The following is a 17,596-nucleotide window of genomic DNA, read 5'->3' as shown; positions in this document are numbered from 1 at the left end:
GCATAGGGAAGCATTGTAAAGCACAGAGAGGTCTGGTAAAGCATAGGGAAGCATTGTAAAGCACAGAGAGGTCTGGTAAAGCATAGGGAAGCATTGTAAAGCACAGAGGTCTGGTAAAGCATAGGGAAGCATTGTAAAGCACAGAGAGGTCTGGTAAAGCACAGGGAAGCATTGTAAAGCACAGAGAGGTCTGGTAAAGCACAGGGAAGCATTGTAAAGCACAGAGAGGTCTGGTAAAGCACAGGTAAGCATTGTAAAGCACAGAGAGGTCTGGTAAAGCATAGGGAAGCATTGTAAAGCACAGAGAGGTTGGGGAAAAGTATGTTCACAAAAATATGGTAAACCATTGTAAGCTACAATATATCCTGTTAAACTTTATTATATGCAAAAAAAAAACCCATTCTGGTCTGTCTCTCCTTCTCTTCAGGATCCATCGGAGACCTGCCCCACCCCACACAGGAAGATAGCAGAAGCTAGCCTGTTCTCTCCTCGTTACTCACGACCTCACAGCTGCCTAATTAACCCCTGCCCCCAGCTCGGGACTCGCCCTAAAAACCTCCGGGTGGGGGGTGGGGGTGGGGGGTAAACAAACCGAAAACCAAGCTCAATTCAGAATCGACTAGACCGCAGCCGTGTCATCGCACAACACCAGCTCCACCATTCAAAAACCGTTTCGTATGCTCTCTTAGTGGGCACTGTGCAGAGTAAGAGACATCTCTTCCCACTCAGCACCGGACTGTAGCTGTAGCAGTTTCACGTGTGTGTGTAGATTTCCTCGCTACCTCCTCGGAGCTTCATGTCTGTACTGTGTTGTATTGTAGCAATGTTCCTAGTTTGATCTGCTGTAGTTTTTTTTTTTTTTTTTTTTTGACACTTTTGTCCTGCTAATCCCTGTACCTGTCCCCCCCCCCCCCCCCCCCTCCAAATCAAGTCTTGCTGTGTGTTTCTGCCAGCAAGCAAGAAAAAGCCCTTTTAAAATAAGTAATTAATAAATTAAAACACTTCTTTTTTTCATCGAATTTAAAAAGTGTGTAACTCGACTGACTGATTGACTTCACAGCGTCACTCTCCCCTGCCCCTCTCGGCTAAAGTGGCTTCAGCGCGTCGTGCTGTAATATATTCACTGTCATCCTTCTTTATCGTTTTTAATGTTTCTTTCCGCTACGAGACACTCGCGAAGGAAATAGGGTTACAGAGTCACCTGTCACCCCCCCCCCCCCCCCCCCCCCCGAACTCAGGAAAAAAAAAACGAGAACATTCTTCATTACAGCAGAATATCAATTTGTGTTTGTTTTTTAGTAATTCAGGCGCGCACACAGTACGAAACCGCAGTCTCTACCTCCAAAGCTGCAGGATTCATTTGAATATTTCATAACATCTGTTCCTCTACACTAGAGAGATTCCACCCCAATGCCCACCCTTCCCCAAGCTCGTAGTTACACCCCCCCCCCCGCCACCACCCATCCCAATGGCCATGCCTGTACCACGGAATCGGATCTGGTTAAAAACTGTTAAACCCCCCCCCCCCCCCCCCCCCCCCCCCCCCCACATCCCCAACCCCCATCACGGTGCCTGCTTTTGTCAAAGAAGCCGAAGCGGGGCTTCGCTCGAAGAAGTGGGGAGTTATTCGCGGCGGACCTGCACCCCCATCCCGGTGCCTGCTTTCTTCAAAGAAGCCGAGCGCAGCTTCTCCCTCAAGAAGCGCCGCCAGCCAGCCTGCTCCAACTCTTACTCCGTCCTCTCCCGCTCCCTGCCCCCTCCTCGCCCCCCCGCCAAGGGGGTCCCGCCACTCAGCCGCCTCTTCCCCAATCGGGAGCGCTCCTGGAGCCAGCCCCGCCCCCGGGGGGTGTCGTTCAGGGAGCCCCCTGAGCAGCCCCTCTCCTCCAGCCACTACGATGAGAGCAAAGGGGAGACGTACTTCCAGCAGTGCTTCCAGTGCCTGTGCAAGCTGGGCAAGGGCTCCTTCGGGGAGGTGTATAAGGTGAGGGGGGGAGTGTGTGTGTGAGGAGGAGGAGGAGGAGGAGGGAGAGGGGGAGTGTGCGTCTTTATCTGTGTCCCTCTCTGTATTTCACTTCGTGTGTGTGTAATCCTATATATATATATTTCTAACCTTAAAATTATATTTGAGACTATAAAACACCCTTGTATTGTTTTCAACTGCCCCCGCCACCCCTCAGGTGCGCAGTCGCGAGGACGGACGCTGCTACGCGGTGAAGCGCTCGATGGACCGTTTCCGCGGAGACGGCGACCGGCAGCGCAAACTGCAGGAGGTCCGCAAACACGAGCGGCTGCCACCCCACCCCAACTGCGTGGGCTTCCAGCGCGCCTGGGAGGAACGTGGCCGGCTCTACATCCAGACAGAGCTGTGCCGGGGCAGCCTGCAGCAGCACTGCGAGGCCCAGGCTGAGCCGGCGGGAGAGGCCCAGGCTTGGGACTTCCTCTGGGACCTGCTGTGCGCGCTCCGGTAAGAACTAAAATAATCAGACTCCCGTCAAGTAAGAAGACTCCCGTTCCACTCCAGTGTGATCCAGTCCGGGTTTCACTGGGATTTTAATAATAAGACACACCTGAGCTTGTTAGCTAGACACACTGGGGGCTGATCATGCTGGTAGTGAAACCTGGACTGGATCACGCTGCTGTGCAATAGGAGTCTGATTCCCAGCCCTGTGGATGTTATTAAATCTAATAAGAGGATGGATTTTAAACCCCTCTCTCTCTCTCTCTCTCTCTCAGGCATCTCCACCGGCACGGGCTCCTGCACATGGATGTGAAGCCCGCCAACGCCTTCCTCTCCCCGGCCGGGCGCTGCAAGCTGGGGGACTTTGGTCTGGTTCTGGAGCTGGGAGAGGGGGCGAGGGGAGAGGGGCAGGAGGGAGACCCCAGGTACATGGCTCCAGAACTGCTGAGGGGAGTATACACACCGGCCGCCGATGTGTTCAGGTGAGAGGGGAGGGGATGAGAAGAGAGGAGTGTGTATGTGTGTCTTGTAAGAGGGGTAGAGGATAAGCAGACAGCACCTTTCTCTTCTCTTCTCTCCTCTCAGCCTGGGCCTCACAATCCTGGAGCTTGCCTGCAACATGGAGCTGCCCACGGGAGGAGAGGGCTGGCAGCAGCTGCGCCAGGGGTACCTGCCTCCAGAGTTCACCTCCGGTAAGAGACAAGAGCCTGTCTGTCTGTCTGTGCATGAGTGAGTGAGTGCGTGTGTCTACCTGACCCTCTCTTTCTCCTCCTCTCCCTTCCCCCTTTAACCCTCTCTCTCCTTCTCTCTCTCCTCCTCTCCCTTCCCTCTCTAACTCTCCACCCTCTCTCCCCCCCCCTCCCTTTCTAACCCTCTCCTGTCTCTCTCTCTGTCTCTCCCAGGTCTCTCCCCGGAGCTCCTGTCTGTGTTGAGGGTGATGCTGCACCCTGACCCCTCTCGCAGGGCCTCAGTCTCCCAGTTGTGCTCCCTGGCTGCTCTGAGGCGTGTTCGCTGGAGACGCAGCCTGTCCCTTGCTGTGAGAGAAGCGCTGAGCCGCGTGCTGTCGTTCTGTCAGGTACTCCTGCCAGCTTCTCTCTCTGTCTCTCTCAGCGGCTGGTGCTTCGCCTCAGACTCTAACGTGAAATGTTACTGGCACTACTGTCTGGCTTCTGGTAGACTTTTTTGCGATTTATCATTTCATGGTTTCAGTGTTCACAGAAAAAAAGGGGGTCTTGATACCAGGAGGTTCAAATTCCGGCTCAGTCGCTGACTCCCTGTGTGTGACCCTGAGCGAGTCACTGAACCTCCTTGTGCTCTGTCTTTGGGGTGAGACGTTGTTGTAAGTGACTCTGCAGCTGATGCATAGCTCACACACACACTAGTCTCTGTGAGTCACCTTGGATAAAGACACCTGCTAATTAAACAAATAAGTGTATACACACAGACACGCTATTTTCGGTCTGACGGTCTCCCCTCCCCTCCCCCTCTCTCTCAGTGGCTGGTGTCGCTACTATGTGGGGTCTGGCTCGCCCTCGCCCCCCTGCCTCTCCGCTGGGTCACGCTGACGAGGGCTGGGACCCCCGTCCTGACGGACAGCAGCAGTGATCTGGAGCCAGACAGCGTTGGGGACGAGGTCTTTCAGCTGCCCTCCCTGCTGGCCCTGCAGCCAGACTGCTCCCCGACCAGACTCCGAGGGTAAGAGAGAGTGTGTGTGTGTGTGTGTGTGGTTGTCTGAAATGAGACTCCTGCTGCACAGCAGTGTGATCCATTCCCTAGTTTCACTAGGAGTTTAATAATAAGACACACCTGAGCTTGTTCCCTAGAAACACTGTCGGCTGATCGAGCTGGTAGTAAAACCTGGAATGGATCACGCTGCTCTGCAATAGGAGTCTTTTCTATGCATCTGTGTGTGTGTGTGTTAGTAATTCTACAGACAATGACTCGCCTCTCTCTCTCTCTCTACAGTGGTTTTTGTTCCCCGTCTCTGCGAGGGCGCTTGTCTCTGGGCAGCACCTCCACTCCACGCCGCCTCTCTCCTCACAGCTCCAGCTCCAAAAGGTGGCACAGCTTTCATATTAATAACCATCATCATAATAATATAATTATTTTAGTAGTCTTTGTCTTTATTTTTATATAGCACCTTTTCACAACGGACCGCCATCACAAAGAGCTTTACAAGAGTAGTAACAAGAAAATCCATAATACTTCAGATACAGAGAAATGCATAATACATGAGATACAGTAATAATAATTATAATCGCGTTTCAGGAGTGGAGACAGCACCCCCAATGTGAGTGGAATCAGTGATGCCTGCTGCTCCCCTTCCACCCTGATCCTCACCTCCTCGTCCTCTCCCAGCACAGTGAGCCCCCAGCCTACCCTGCCCGTCCCGCCCAGACCCGGGTTCGAGCCCCGCAACCTGCTCAGCCTGTTTGAAGAGGTATCTCTGGAACAGCAAGAATGAAGAGACTCACTTCGGCATACATCGCGCACACACACACACAGACTGCTGCCAGAGGGGAAAGGCAGACTGATCAAAGCTGTTTTATTTGGGGGGGGGTTGTTTTTTGTTACAAAACAGATTTATATTTATAAAAAAAAAAAAAAGTACAATAATAATTAAATAAAAATTGTTTCAGAGCAGTGTGACTACATGCTGAGAACTGATACACACTTGCGCCAGTTTAAACAGGAATGAAAATCAGACTCGTGTTGCACAGCATTGTCACCCATTCCAGGTTTTACTACCAGCTTCATTAGCCCAGTGTGTGTCTAGTTCTGGTACTGCCTGATCCACTGTACAGTAGAACTGTGAAAACAGATTATTCGACAGTCTGGATTAAGCTGTCTGCTGAGATCTGGTGCAAGGGTCGCTGGTGTGGATCGGGGCTGATTCACCGTTCAGCTGCTTGGGGTTTGTGACGATCGCTGTTTTTCTGAAAGACTCTGTGGAGAGCAGCAACCCACATGAACCCCAAGCAGCTGCTTCTTACTTCACTCTGAACGGGTGAATCAGCCCTGATCCGCACCGGCGATCCTCGCGCCCGATTGTCAGCCCCTGACTGTCTGAGGAGAGCGCCGTCCCGATAATCGCTTTGTGCAACTCTAACTGTGTGATGTTTGTTTTGTAAGTCGCTTGACCGCCTTTTTGAGTTTATCTGGAGCAATCTTTTTTGTTTTGTTTCTGCAATGGGTCGTGGAAGTAATTCATTTATTGAGTTATTTGGATAAATCTTGTATTATTGAAATAAATTGCTATTATTGCTATATATTATTGAAATATCATATGTCTTTCAAAGCATTTTAATATCCCATTCTCCCCCATCGCTATTTTGTGTGTTGCTGAATTTGAGAGTTACCTGTATGCGGTTTTCCCCACAGAACCGCAGTAAAAGGGGGTTCTGTGAGGGAACGGCGTTTTTACTGTCGTTTCTTTTTCGCGCCTCGTTTGTTCCTGTTAAACTCTTTCGCTTGAACAGGAAAGTTCAGATTCTCTTTCTGAGCTCAAACAGAGCTTGGGTGATGTCATTTCTAACCTCTGTGTTTTGCCCTTATAACAGTCTATATTTTAATATATTATATTTAATATAGTATAATACTCTATAATATTTTACCCTGGTGCAAGGTCACTTTGCAGTCTCCCCCCCCCCAATGCTTTTCCCTAGTTGCACCTACCATAGCTTGCCCTAGTTTACCAGACCTCTCTGTGCTTTACAATGCTTCCCTATGCTTTACCACACCTCGCTGTGCTTTACAATGCTTCTCTGTGCTTTACAATGCTTCCCTGTGCTTTACCAGACCTCTCTGTGCTTTACAATGCTTCCCTATGCTTTACCAGACCTCTCTGTGCTTTACAATGCTTCCCTATGCTTTACCAGACCTCTCTGTGCTTTACAATGCTTCCCTGTGCTTTACCAGACCTCTCCGTGCTTTACAATGCTTCCCTGTGCTTTACCAGACCTCTCCGTGCTTTACAATGCTTCCCTATGCTTTACCAGACCTCTCTGTGCTTTACAATGCTTCCCTGTGCTTTACCAGACCTCTCTGTGCTTTACAATGCTTCCCTATGCTTTACCAGACCTCTCTGTGCTTTACAATGCTTCCCTGTGCTTTACCAGACCTCTCTGTGCTTTACAATGCTTCCCTATGCTTTACCAGACCTCTCTGTGCTTTACAATGCTTCCCTATGCTTTACCAGACCTCTCCGTGCTTTACAATGCTTCCCTATGCTTTACCAGACCTCTCTGTGCTTTACAATGCTTCCCTATGCTTTACCAGACCTCTCTGTGCTTTACAATGCTTCCCTGTGCTTTACCAGACCTCTCTGTGCTTTACAATGCTTCCCTATGCTTTACCAGACCTCTCTGTGCTTTACAATGCTTCCCTATGCTTTACCAGACCTCTCTGTGCTTTACAATGCTTCCCTGTGCTTTACCAGACCCCTCTGCTTTACAATGCTTCCCTATGCTTTATCACACTTTGCTGTGCTTTACAATGCTTTTCCAACATTACCGTGTCCTTTTTTTTTTTTACTAATAAAAAACTGAACGGGATCCTGTGAAATATTCCTAATGAAATCTACTGTTTTCGAAGATAAAAAAGACAAGACACCAAAAAGATTGTCTTTAATAATAATTACCGTGATACTTTTTTTTTTAATAATAAAACTGAACGTGATCTTGTGAAATAAAAATAAATATATTGATTTTTAAAAAAAAAAGACCAAGAGACAAGTTTAGTTAAAAATATATAATTCCTCTTTTATTAATAATTACTTTGAGAAGCAGGGCTACAAATTCCAGAATGGACAGACAACCTTCTATGTTTTATTAAAAACTCTGTTCAACGTTATCAGTGTAGCTTTAGGCATATTTACACCATGGTCACCCAATCGGTCAAACCATTCAGGGAGATAAAACAATGTAATTTCAGCACCTTTGAGACAATACTCCCCAATAAATATACAGCTCTGGTCAAAGGTTTTGCATTCTCCTACTTCTCTATATAGAATGAACTCCCTCAGCTTCATAGAGTCCACTGAAAGCTGCTGAATAATGTTCCCTTGTTAACATATTGAATTGCTTCATAGAATCTCAGCTTCATAGAGTCCAAAGCTGCTGAATAATGTTCCCTTGTTAACATATTTAATTGCACCCCCTCTATATAGAATGAACTCCCTCAGCTTCATAGAGTCCAGTGAAAGCTGCTGAATAATGTTCCCTTGTTAACATATTGAATTGCACCCCCTCTATATAGAATGAACTCCCTCAGCTTCATAGAGTCCACTGAAAGCTGCTGAATAATGTTCCCTTGTTAACATATTGAATTGCACACCAGCGGTTTGTAGTTTTCCCAAATACTTCACATTGAAAAAACTGACTGGGAAAATGTGACATTTCAAAATCTAACATGAAATACTCACTGTGCTACTATTGTGGCTTCCGGTAGACTTATTTTTTGCGATACATTTTGTAGTAAAACATCTTTGAGAGAACTAAATGTTAGTAAATACTGTTAAATAAATTAAACGTATTTAAATTACTAAATTACATAATAAATAAAGTAGTTTTTTTTTTTTTTTTTTTTTTTAAATGTCTCAATCCTAAAATTCTAGGTGATGCAAAACTTTTGGCCAGAGCTGTGCAGTACTGTGTTTCAGAGTGAGTTAGTGTGTCTCTGCTTGTGTGTGTATCTGTTTCAGTGTGAGTTAGTGTGTCTCTGTGCTTGTGTGTGTCTCTGTTTCAGTGTGAGTTAGTGTGTCTCTGTGCTTGTGTGTGTCTCTGTTTCAGTGTGAGTTAGTGTGTCTCTGTGCTTGTGTTGAATACATCACTAGGAATGCTCTGAAATACTGTTTGGGGTCAGGCTGGTTTTAGTAGAGGAGATTGGGGGACACGACAGAGGGAGAGACAGAAGGAGAGGTGGGGGAGGGGGTTGTCCTGGTCTCTCTCTCTCTGAGTCAGGGGGGGCAGCGGTAGCTACTAATCCACAGCAGATCATCCAGGACCCCCCAGTGCAGGTAGAGTATAGACCCCACCGCCAGCACGTGCATGATCTGGTGGCTGTTGCACCAGTAGTCGAAGAGACCGGGCCGCCAGCGCTCCGGGACCCTTGTGATGTTGATGAGACCCCCAAGGAGGGCCAGGAGGTCCGTGGTGAGGAAGTGGCGCAGGGCGGTGGGGCTCCCGGCCCCCAGCCCCGCCCAGCGCGTGTAGAAGAGCAGGAACCTGAACAGGGCCTGCCAGGCGAAGGCTTGCAGCCGGCGGTAGCAGCTGGTCGCCGACACGGCGCAGTAGATGGCGTAGGAAGAGAGGAGGGTGTAGGAGAGCAGAGCCACGGTGCGGGTGGAGGGGTAGCACAGCAGAGTGGTGTACACGATGGGGAGGGCTCCTGAGAGGGGAGAGAGAGAGAGAAGGGAGGAGGAGGGAGGGAGAGACAGAAACTGTGAGGGAGCCTCAGATAGGTACTCTCAGTGTAAGCGCATCACAGTATGTGAGAGTGTGTGTGTTGTGTGTGACTGTCTCTAAGCATCTGTGTGTCAGTGTCTCAGTGTGTCTCAGTGAATCTCAGTGTCTCTGTGTGCTCCACTCACCCAGCGTGTTGACCATGCAGATCCCGCACATGTCCAGGGTGAGCAGGGTGCGGTAGACGGGTGCGCCGCCCTCGTGGTTCATGAACAGGTGGTAGAGCACCGAGCCCAGCTGAGGGGACAGGCAGGCCAGGAAGTGGACAACCCCCAGCCACGTTACGCTGATCTGAGCCCACGGGATACTGAGAGGCAGCAGGAACAGGAAGCACAGCAGAGGGATACCTGCGGGAGCAGAGGCAGAGGGTGAGAGGCAGACTACACTTCCCAGAATCCTCCACTCTGTAGTTCTTACCAGCTACCAATGTTATGACTGTGTGTGTGCGCAGGGATGGAAATTGACTCCTATTGCCATATTGAATAGCAGTTTCACCCATTCCACAGTCCAGTATAATAAATAAAACTATGGCTATTGGAACTCAGGGGGGCTGTCTGAAGCACTGCTGGAGCCACAGTCCAGTATAATATATGAAACTATGGCTATTGAAACTCAGGGGGGCTGTCTGAAGCACTGCTGGAGCCACAGTCCAGTATAATATATAAAACTATGGCTATTGAAACTCAGGGGGGCTGTCTGAAGCACTGCTGGAGCCACAGTCCAGTATAATATATAAAACTATGGCTATTGAAACTCAGGGGGGCTGTCTGAAGCACTGCTGGAGCCACAGTCCAGTATAATATATAAAACTATGGCTATTGAAACTCAGGGGGACTGTCTGAATCATTGCTGGAGCCACAGTTCAGTATAATATATAAAACTATGGCTATTGAAACTCAGGGGGGCTGTTTGAATCATTGCTGGAGCCACAGTCCAGTATAATATATAAAACTATGGCTATTGAAACTCAGGGGGGCTGTGTGAAGCACTGCTGGAGCCACAGTCCAGTATAATATATACAACTAGGGCTATTGAAACAGAGGGGGTACTGTTTGAATCATGTTTTGGCCTCACTACAGTAACCACTGCAGTTTTCTAGAAAGTAAACAAGCCTGCTTTGTTATTGGTTGCCTCGTTAGCAGCACAGAGAGCACATCGTTGCTCCATGCTGAATGCCCTGCTGATCACACAGCAACCTCCTCTGCATCAACTGAATACCAAACCAAAAGAACAAGTCAAGTCTGAAAACAGTTCGGGTTCGTCAAATATATCAAAGTGGCGTCTTAAGGTGCTGAACGTGTGTTGAACTGATTAAGGTCTCCAAACATATAGATGGGAATCAGACTCCTATTGCACAGCAGCGTGATCCAGTCCAGGTTTTATTACCAGCTTGATCAGCCCCCAGTGTGTCTAGCTAACAAGCTCAGGTGTGTCTGATTATTAAACTCCTAGTGAAACCAGGACTGGATCACACTGCTGTGGAACAGGAGTCTTACTTCCATCCCTGCAAGGATTGTTCTGGGGGTACCCCGTCTATCCTGTGCGTTAACACACCCTTCCACTAGAGGGGGGATTTAATGGAAATTACCATTTGAGTGTGGAACCAGGGTCACAGAATCTAATACAATACTTACAAGATAGCTTCAAAAGGCAGGCTCGCTGATCCAGTGGTTAAAGAAAAGGGATCTTGGTACCAGGAGGTTCAAATCCCGGCTCAGTCACTGACTCCCTGTGTGTGTGTGTGTGTGTGTGTTTGTGTGCGACCCTGTGCAAGTCACTGAACCTCCTTGTGCTCCGTCCTTCGGACGAGACGCAAAACAAACGAGGTCCTATTGGAAGTGACTCTGCAGCAGCAGCAGCTGTAGAAGATGCAGAGTTCACCCCCACCCCCTACTCTTGCTTTGGATAAAAGCCTCTGCCAAATGAATTTCACTTGAGAAAGCTAATTTCACCACCTGCTCTGTTTGGTGTGGCTTTGTGCTGAATTCGCTAGTGGGGGTATGGAAAGATTAAGGTCACAACTAAATAGATTACATTGTTAGCCAGCCCAGCGGTGAAGTCTCCTCTCAATACGGTAAGCTGCTCAGCGGAGCCGTGACCTACAGCACGGAAAAACAGAGGGCCGATTGTGTGTCAGAGCGTACAGCATGCAAAAACACAGAGTGCATAACACTGATATAAAACCCTGGAGTGAACTACACACCTACCCATTGCAGGGAGAATGAAGTAAACTAACACAGACACCAAGGAATATATTGTAGAGTCAAACTCAGCCCCCAGTGTGTCTGGCTAACAAGCTCAGGTGTGTCTTATTATTAAACTCCTAGTGAAACCAGGACTGGATCACACTGCTGTGCAGCGGGAGTCTGATTATTAAACTCCTAGTGAAAGCAGGACTGGATCACACTGCTGTGCAGCGGGAGTCTGATTATTAAACTCCTAGTGAAAGCAGGACTGGATCACACTGCTGTGCAGCGGGAGTCTGATTATTAAACTCCTAGTGAAAGCAGGACTGGATCACACTGCTGTGCAGCGGGAGTCTGATTATTAAACTCCTAGTGAAAGCAGGACTGGATCACACCGCTGTGCAGCGGGAGTCTGATTATTAAACTCCTAGTGAAAGCAGGACTGGATCACACCGCTGTGCAGCGGGAGTCTGATTATTAAACTCCTAGTGAAAGCAGGACTGGATCACACCGCTGTGCAGCGGGAGTCTGATTATTAAACTCCTAGTGAAAGCAGGACTGGATCACACCGCTGTGCAGCGGGAGTCTGATTATTAAACTCCTAGTGAAAGCAGGACTGGATCACACCGCTGTGCAGCGGGAGTCTGATTATTAAACTCCTAGTGAAAGCAGGACTGGATCACACTGCTGTGCAGCGGGAGTCTGATTATTAAACTCCTAGTGAAAGCAGGACTGGATCACACTGCTGTGCAGCGGGAGTCTGATTATTAAACTCCTAGTGAAAGCAGGACTGGATCACACTGCTGTGCAGCGGGAGTCTGATTATTAAACTCCTAGTGAAAGCAGGACTGGATCACACTGCTGTGCAGCGGGAGTCTGATTATTAAACTCCTAGTGAAAGCAGGACTGGATCACACCGCTGTGCAGCGGGAGTCTGATTATTAAACTCCTAGTGAAAGCAGGACTGGATCACACCGCTGTGCAGCGGGAGTCTGATTATTAAACTCCTAGTGAAAGCAGGACTGGATCACACTGCTGTGCAGCGGGAGTCTGATTATTAAACTCCTAGTGAAAGCAGGACTGGATCACACTGCTGTGCAGCGGGAGTCTGATTATTAAACTCCTAGTGAAAGCAGGACTGGATCACACTGCTGTGCAGCGGGAGTCTGATTATTAAACTCCTAGTGAAAGCAGGACTGGATCACACTGCTGTGCAGCGGGAGTCTGATTATTAAACTCCTAGTGAAAGCAGGACTGGATCACACCGCTGTGCAGCGGGAGTCTGATTATTAAACTCCTAGTGAAAGCAGGACTGGATCACACCGCTGTGCAGCGGGAGTCTGATTATTAAACTCCTAGTGAAAGCAGGACTGGATCACACTGCTGTGCAGCGGGAGTCTGATTATTAAACTCCTAGTGAAAGCAGGACTGGATCACACTGCTGTGCAGCGGGAGTCTGATTATTAAACTCCTAGTGAAAGCAGGACTGGATCACACTGCTGTGCAGCGGGAGTCTGATTATTAAACTCCTAGTGAAAGCAGGACTGGATCACACTGCTGTGCAGCGGGAGTCTGATTATTAAACTCCTAGTGAAAGCAGGACTGGATCACACTGCTGTGCAGCGGGAGTCTGATTATTAAACTCCTAGTGAAAGCAGGACTGGATCACACTGCTGTGCAGCGGGAGTCTGATTATTAAACTCCTAGTGAAAGCAGGACTGGATCACACTGCTGTGCAGCGGGAGTCTGATTATTAAACTCCTAGTGAAAGCAGGACTGGATCACACTGCTGTGCAGCGGGAGTCTGATTATTAAACTCCTAGTGAAAGCAGGACTGGATCACACTGCTGTGCAGCGGGAGTCTGATTATTAAACTCCTAGTGAAAGCAGGACTGGATCACACTGCTGTGCAGCGGGAGTCTGATTATTAAACTCCTAGTGAAAGCAGGACTGGATCACACTGCTGTGCAGCGGGAGTCTGATTATTAAACTCCTAGTGAAAGCAGGACTGGATCACACTGCTGTGCAGCGGGAGTCTGATTATTAAACTCCTAGTGAAAGCAGGACTGGATCACACTGCTGTGCAGCGGGAGTCTGATTATTAAACTCCTAGTGAAAGCAGGACTGGATCACACTGCTGTGCAGCGGGAGTCTGATTATTAAACTCCTAGTGAAAGCAGGACTGGATCACACTGCTGTGCAGCGGGAGTCTGATTATTAAACTCCTAGTGAAAGCAGGACTGGATCACACTGCTGTGCAGCGGGAGTCTGATTATTAAACTCCTAGTGAAAGCAGGACTGGATCACACTGCTGTGCAGCGGGAGTCTGATTATTAAACTCCTAGTGAAAGCAGGACTGGATCACACTGCTGTGCAGCGGGAGTCTGATTATTAAACTCCTAGTGAAAGCAGGACTGGATCACACTGCTGTGCAGCGGATTGTTAAAGCTACTCACCGTGTGTGTAAATGTTCCCCAGTTCGTTGTGAAGGTAGAAGAGGCTCTTGATACACTCGCTGACCGAGGACACGGGCCGGTAACCGGTCAGCACGTATTTATTGAACTGGAGGTGCCGAGGGGAGCTCGCCAAGTCCAGCAAACGAGGCCCGTTCAGGAAAGCCATCGAGATACCGACTGGACCCAAGCAAAACAACAGAGATTTTTAAATATATATATACATATATATATATATATATATATATACACCACACACACACACACACACACACACACACACACACACACACACACATATATATATCCATATCAATATATAAAAGGTTCTGGTGTTATGGGAACCCATATTTGACTTTAACTACTGTTTTAGTGACAAAAACAAACCACCAAATTTAAAAGTGACAAGCCTTTAAAAAAAAAAAAAAAAAAAAAAAAAAATACTTTTTGTGGAAAAAAAGAACTATGATATAATAATAATAATAATAATAATAATAATAATAATAATAATAAATATAAAACTAAACGTATAGTCATTATAGTTTTTTTTTAAATACTATTCTCCAGTACTACTGGTAGGGGAAAAAAAACCCACAGAAAAGTACTTTTGAATAAATAAATAAATAAGCAAGCTTTTGTTACTTTTAAAATCCATATGGCTCATTCTTCCGATATATTTAAAAAGTTCGCAGTACACAGCTAACGTTTCTCGTTAACATTTCTAAATTGTAATCCGGTTTTGAAAACGATGATAATTGAAAACTCTCCACGTTTTCGGTCTCGGATCAGATTTGTAACTCGTTAATAATAATAATAATAATAATAATAATAATAATAATAATAATAATAATAATAATAATAATAATAATAATAATAATAATAATAATAATAATAATAATAATAATAATAATCAATAATCAATTACTTATTGTCCCCTAGGCGAACGAGCAACTCCAGAAAGCGCCAGAGGTCAGATCTTGTCTATTATTATTATTATTATTATTATTATTATTATATTAATAATAATAATAATACTTTGTGCTTGTGATTTGTTTAAAACTGAATGAATTTCCACCTTCATTCACCCGCTCTCCCTCCCTCTGGGCTCGCTGCCGTGTGTAAAGCCGCGATTTGCTTCTCAAACTCGGGTTCGTTCTCTTAGAAACCGCGGCGGCTCAAAAAACGGTAGTTTCGCCGTCCGGACGAAGTGAAAACCGGCGCTGTCTCTCCTCTCCCCTCCTCTCCCCTCGGCTGACCGAATGGAGTAAAGGAAGGAGGGCGCGGCTACGGCGTTTGGCTGGGCTAGCTCTTTATAATGAATGAATTAAAGAGAGAGAGGGAGAGAGAGAGGACCGGGCGGCAGTGGAGGAGGAGAGTGGAGGAGGGAGGGAGGGAGGAGGGGGGAGGGGCATCAGCGTTCGAACGCCGTTATTTTGAAATCTCAAAGATTCCACTGATAACGGTTTTTTTTTTCATTCGAGGCATTCAGACAGAGAGACAGACAGACAGACAGGCAGGCAGGGCAGGCAGACAAAAAAAGAGTACAGGCCGTAAGACTGCCTCTCTTGTATGTCAGTCAGTCTACAGTCAGTCATGAGAGAGGGACAGGACAGGCAGGATTGAGGACAGAGAGAGTCTGCTGTCAGGGACAGGTCAGGCAATTGAGAGAGACAGACAGACAGACAGACAGGCAGGCAGGCAGACAGACAGAGAGAGAGACAGGCAGGCAGGCAGACAGACAGACAGAGAGACAGACAGACAGACAGACGCACAGGCAGACAGCGTCCGTCTAAGGCTCTCTGTCTGTCTGTCCCCGTCCGTCCGTAACTCTCTCTGTCTCGTCTGTCCGTCCGTCCGTAACTCTCTGCTGTCTGAGACTGGTCCGTCGTCGAACTCTCTCTGTGCTGTAGGTCCGTACGACCTCTTCTTTCTGTCTGAAGGAGCCAGTCCGTCTCCGTCCGTAACTATGTCTGTCTGTGTCCTGTCCGTCCGTAACTCTCTCTGTCTGGATGACCGTCAGACGTCAGTAACTCTGTCTGTCAGGCTGTCCGTCCGTCCGTAACTACAGATGGACTGACTGTCTGTCGTCCGTAACTATGTCTGCTGTCTGTCGTTTTGTCCAGTACAGTAACTCGTCCGTCTGTCTGAGGCATTGAGACAGACAGACAGACAGGCAGGCATTGAGACAGACAGACAGACAGACAGACAGGCAGACAGACAGGACAGACAGGCAGGCATTGAGACAGACAGACAGACGGATAGGCAGGCATTGAGACAGACAGACAGAAAGAGTCCCACAATTTCTTCTTCTTGGGGGTCCGTGTTAATTTACCACATTCTACCAGCGTTCACCGTGTGCCTTAATTTAGTTTTTTGTTGTTTTTTTGTTTGTTTTTTTGCATTATTACATAACATTTTGTAAGAGTAAAGTAAATTTCTTACTACTTGGGGTAATGGTTAATATACCAATTTTACCAGCGTGACACATGTTACATGTCGAAGAATATAAATGCTTAAAACATTTATATATATATATATATATATATATTATTATATTTCATATATATATATATATATGTAACATTTCATGTAAGATTTGAAAGATTTTCCTATATATTATCTATAAATAAATATAATATATTATGTAGATATATATATATATGTAGATGTGTCGAAGGTACTACTGTAAAAACTAAACGGACATGTGAAACATGTTAAGATGTCGAAAGGTAAATGTACTCTATATTATATAAGAGTATATTATATATATATATATTATATATTATATATATATATATATATATATATATATATATATATCTGTCTCTCTCTCTCTCTCTCTCTCTTATATATATGTAATGTTACAATATACTGTAGTATATATATAGATATATATATATCTGCGGAGTCTCTGTGACACCGTCTCACCTATATATATATCTATATATATGTATGTGTGTGTGTGTGTGTGTGTGTGTGTGTATATATAAGGAGCTATATATAAGAATAGCTTTCGCTGCAATAGCCTCCCATAGAGGAGGTGGGGGGCTGATGCGACACCGCGGCCGCTGTGAGTCAGACTGTGGCAGTGATACTCCACGACACCAGGTGGCAGTGCCCACTGAGATCCACTCGAAAACCCGCGATTTTATTTATTAATTTCTTATCACAATCACACACAGGAGGAGCCTTAGCGTGAGACAGCGTTGAAACCAGGGGTGGGAAAAAAAAAAAAAAAAAGCAAAGGGTGTGTGTTATTATTATCACCACCACCGTACACCCCGAAGGGAAATATCTGTGGAAAAAAAAAAAAAAGGACGGAGCTTGGAGGAGAAGAAGCAGCTAAAAAAAAAAAAAAAAGAAACACGCTTCGACCCCTTTTCGTTTTTAATCCTCTCTTTACGTTATCGCCTTACTGAGGTGGTGCTGGGGAGGGGGAAAGCGGGCGCGTTTGTTTGTTTGTTCGGCTTTTTTTTTTTTTTTTTTTTTTGTTGTTGTTGTTGTCGTCGAGCGACATTAAAATACATTTTAAAATAAACACCACCACAGAGAATGACGGTACCCCCGGGGTCGTGGGGCTGAGAGAGAGAGAGAGTGAAGTGGAAGAAGAAGAAGAAGAAGAAAAATAATAAGGCAGAAGACGGCAACCATTTTGGAGAGGAAAACAATACAAATAAAAAATAATAATAATAATAAATTAAAACGGGAGAGACGGCGCTGTGGATTATACCGGAGGGGTAGGAGGGGAGGGAGGACGCAGCCGCCGGTAACCGTTTTTCGTTTTGTTTTCCCCTCTCTTGAGGACCCGCCTCGTATTTATAGACGAGCGGAGGAAGGTCTCGAGCTCTCCGCGAGACTCCATATTGTTCCCGAGGAGAGAGAGAGAGAGAGGCACGCGCTGGCCGTTTTTTTTTTTTTTTTTTAAAAAAGCTTTTTTTCCGCGTCCGGCGGCACCACCTCTATTCTCAGATTTTTTTTTTTTTTTTAAATTTTTATTTATTTTTATTTTTTTATAAAAAAAAAATATATGACTTCTCT

At 46.6% G+C, this 17,596-nt stretch overlaps 2 protein-coding genes across 2 annotated transcripts; one reads left to right on the top strand and one right to left on the bottom strand.

Annotated features, from left to right (window-relative positions):
- Positions 1-1,474: 1,474 nt before the first annotated feature.
- pkmyt1 (protein kinase, membrane associated tyrosine/threonine 1) lies at positions 1,475-5,725 on the top strand. Its single transcript, XM_041236755.1, has 9 exons — positions 1,475-1,500; positions 1,591-1,981; positions 2,178-2,464; positions 2,734-2,940; positions 3,044-3,150; positions 3,361-3,533; positions 3,954-4,153; positions 4,424-4,516; positions 4,727-5,725. The coding sequence occupies exons 1-9, from the start codon at positions 1,475-1,477 to the stop codon at positions 4,920-4,922; spliced, it is 1,680 nt and encodes a 559-aa protein (XP_041092689.1). The 3' UTR covers positions 4,923-5,725.
- A 2,473-nt stretch (positions 5,726-8,198) lies between these two features.
- Positions 8,199-14,832, bottom strand: LOC121305231 (progestin and adipoQ receptor family member 4-like). The gene is made up of 4 exons (XM_041236778.1): positions 14,634-14,832; positions 13,562-13,738; positions 9,048-9,266; positions 8,199-8,845 (listed from the first exon to the last, which is right to left on the bottom strand). Exons 2-4 carry the CDS (start codon positions 13,725-13,727, stop codon positions 8,415-8,417), a joined length of 816 nt encoding a protein of 271 aa, XP_041092712.1. The 5' UTR covers positions 13,728-13,738; positions 14,634-14,832; the 3' UTR covers positions 8,199-8,414.
- Positions 14,833-17,596: the final 2,764 nt, after the last annotated feature.

The sequence above is a fragment of the Polyodon spathula genome, chromosome 42, assembly GCF_017654505.1.
Source record: "Polyodon spathula isolate WHYD16114869_AA chromosome 42, ASM1765450v1, whole genome shotgun sequence".
Lineage (NCBI taxonomy): Eukaryota > Metazoa > Chordata > Actinopteri > Acipenseriformes > Polyodontidae > Polyodon > Polyodon spathula.
Note: the sequence above shows the minus strand (reverse complement) of the source record. Positions and strands in the feature narration are given on the sequence as shown.

Excerpts from the sequence above, each read along its gene's own strand:
- pkmyt1 (XM_041236755.1), top strand. The coding sequence starts at position 1,475 with ATGCCTGTACCACGGAATCGGATCTG. Across the intron at positions 2,465-2,733 it reads GACCTGCTGTGCGCGCTCCG|GCATCTCCACCGGCACGGGC; the intron begins GTAAGAACTAAA and ends TCTCTCTCTCAG. Across the intron at positions 4,517-4,726 it reads CACAGCTCCAGCTCCAAAAG|GAGTGGAGACAGCACCCCCA; the intron begins GTGGCACAGCTT and ends ATCGCGTTTCAG.
- LOC121305231 (XM_041236778.1), bottom strand. The coding sequence starts at position 13,727 with ATGGCTTTCCTGAACGGGCCTCGTTTGCTGGACTTGGCGAGCTCCCCT. Across the intron at positions 9,267-13,561 it reads GGGGAACATTTACACACACG|GTATCCCTCTGCTGTGCTTC; the intron begins GTGAGTAGCTTT and ends CTGCTCCCGCAG. Across the intron at positions 8,846-9,047 it reads CTGCATGGTCAACACGCTGG|GAGCCCTCCCCATCGTGTAC; the intron begins GTGAGTGGAGCA and ends CTCCCCTCTCAG.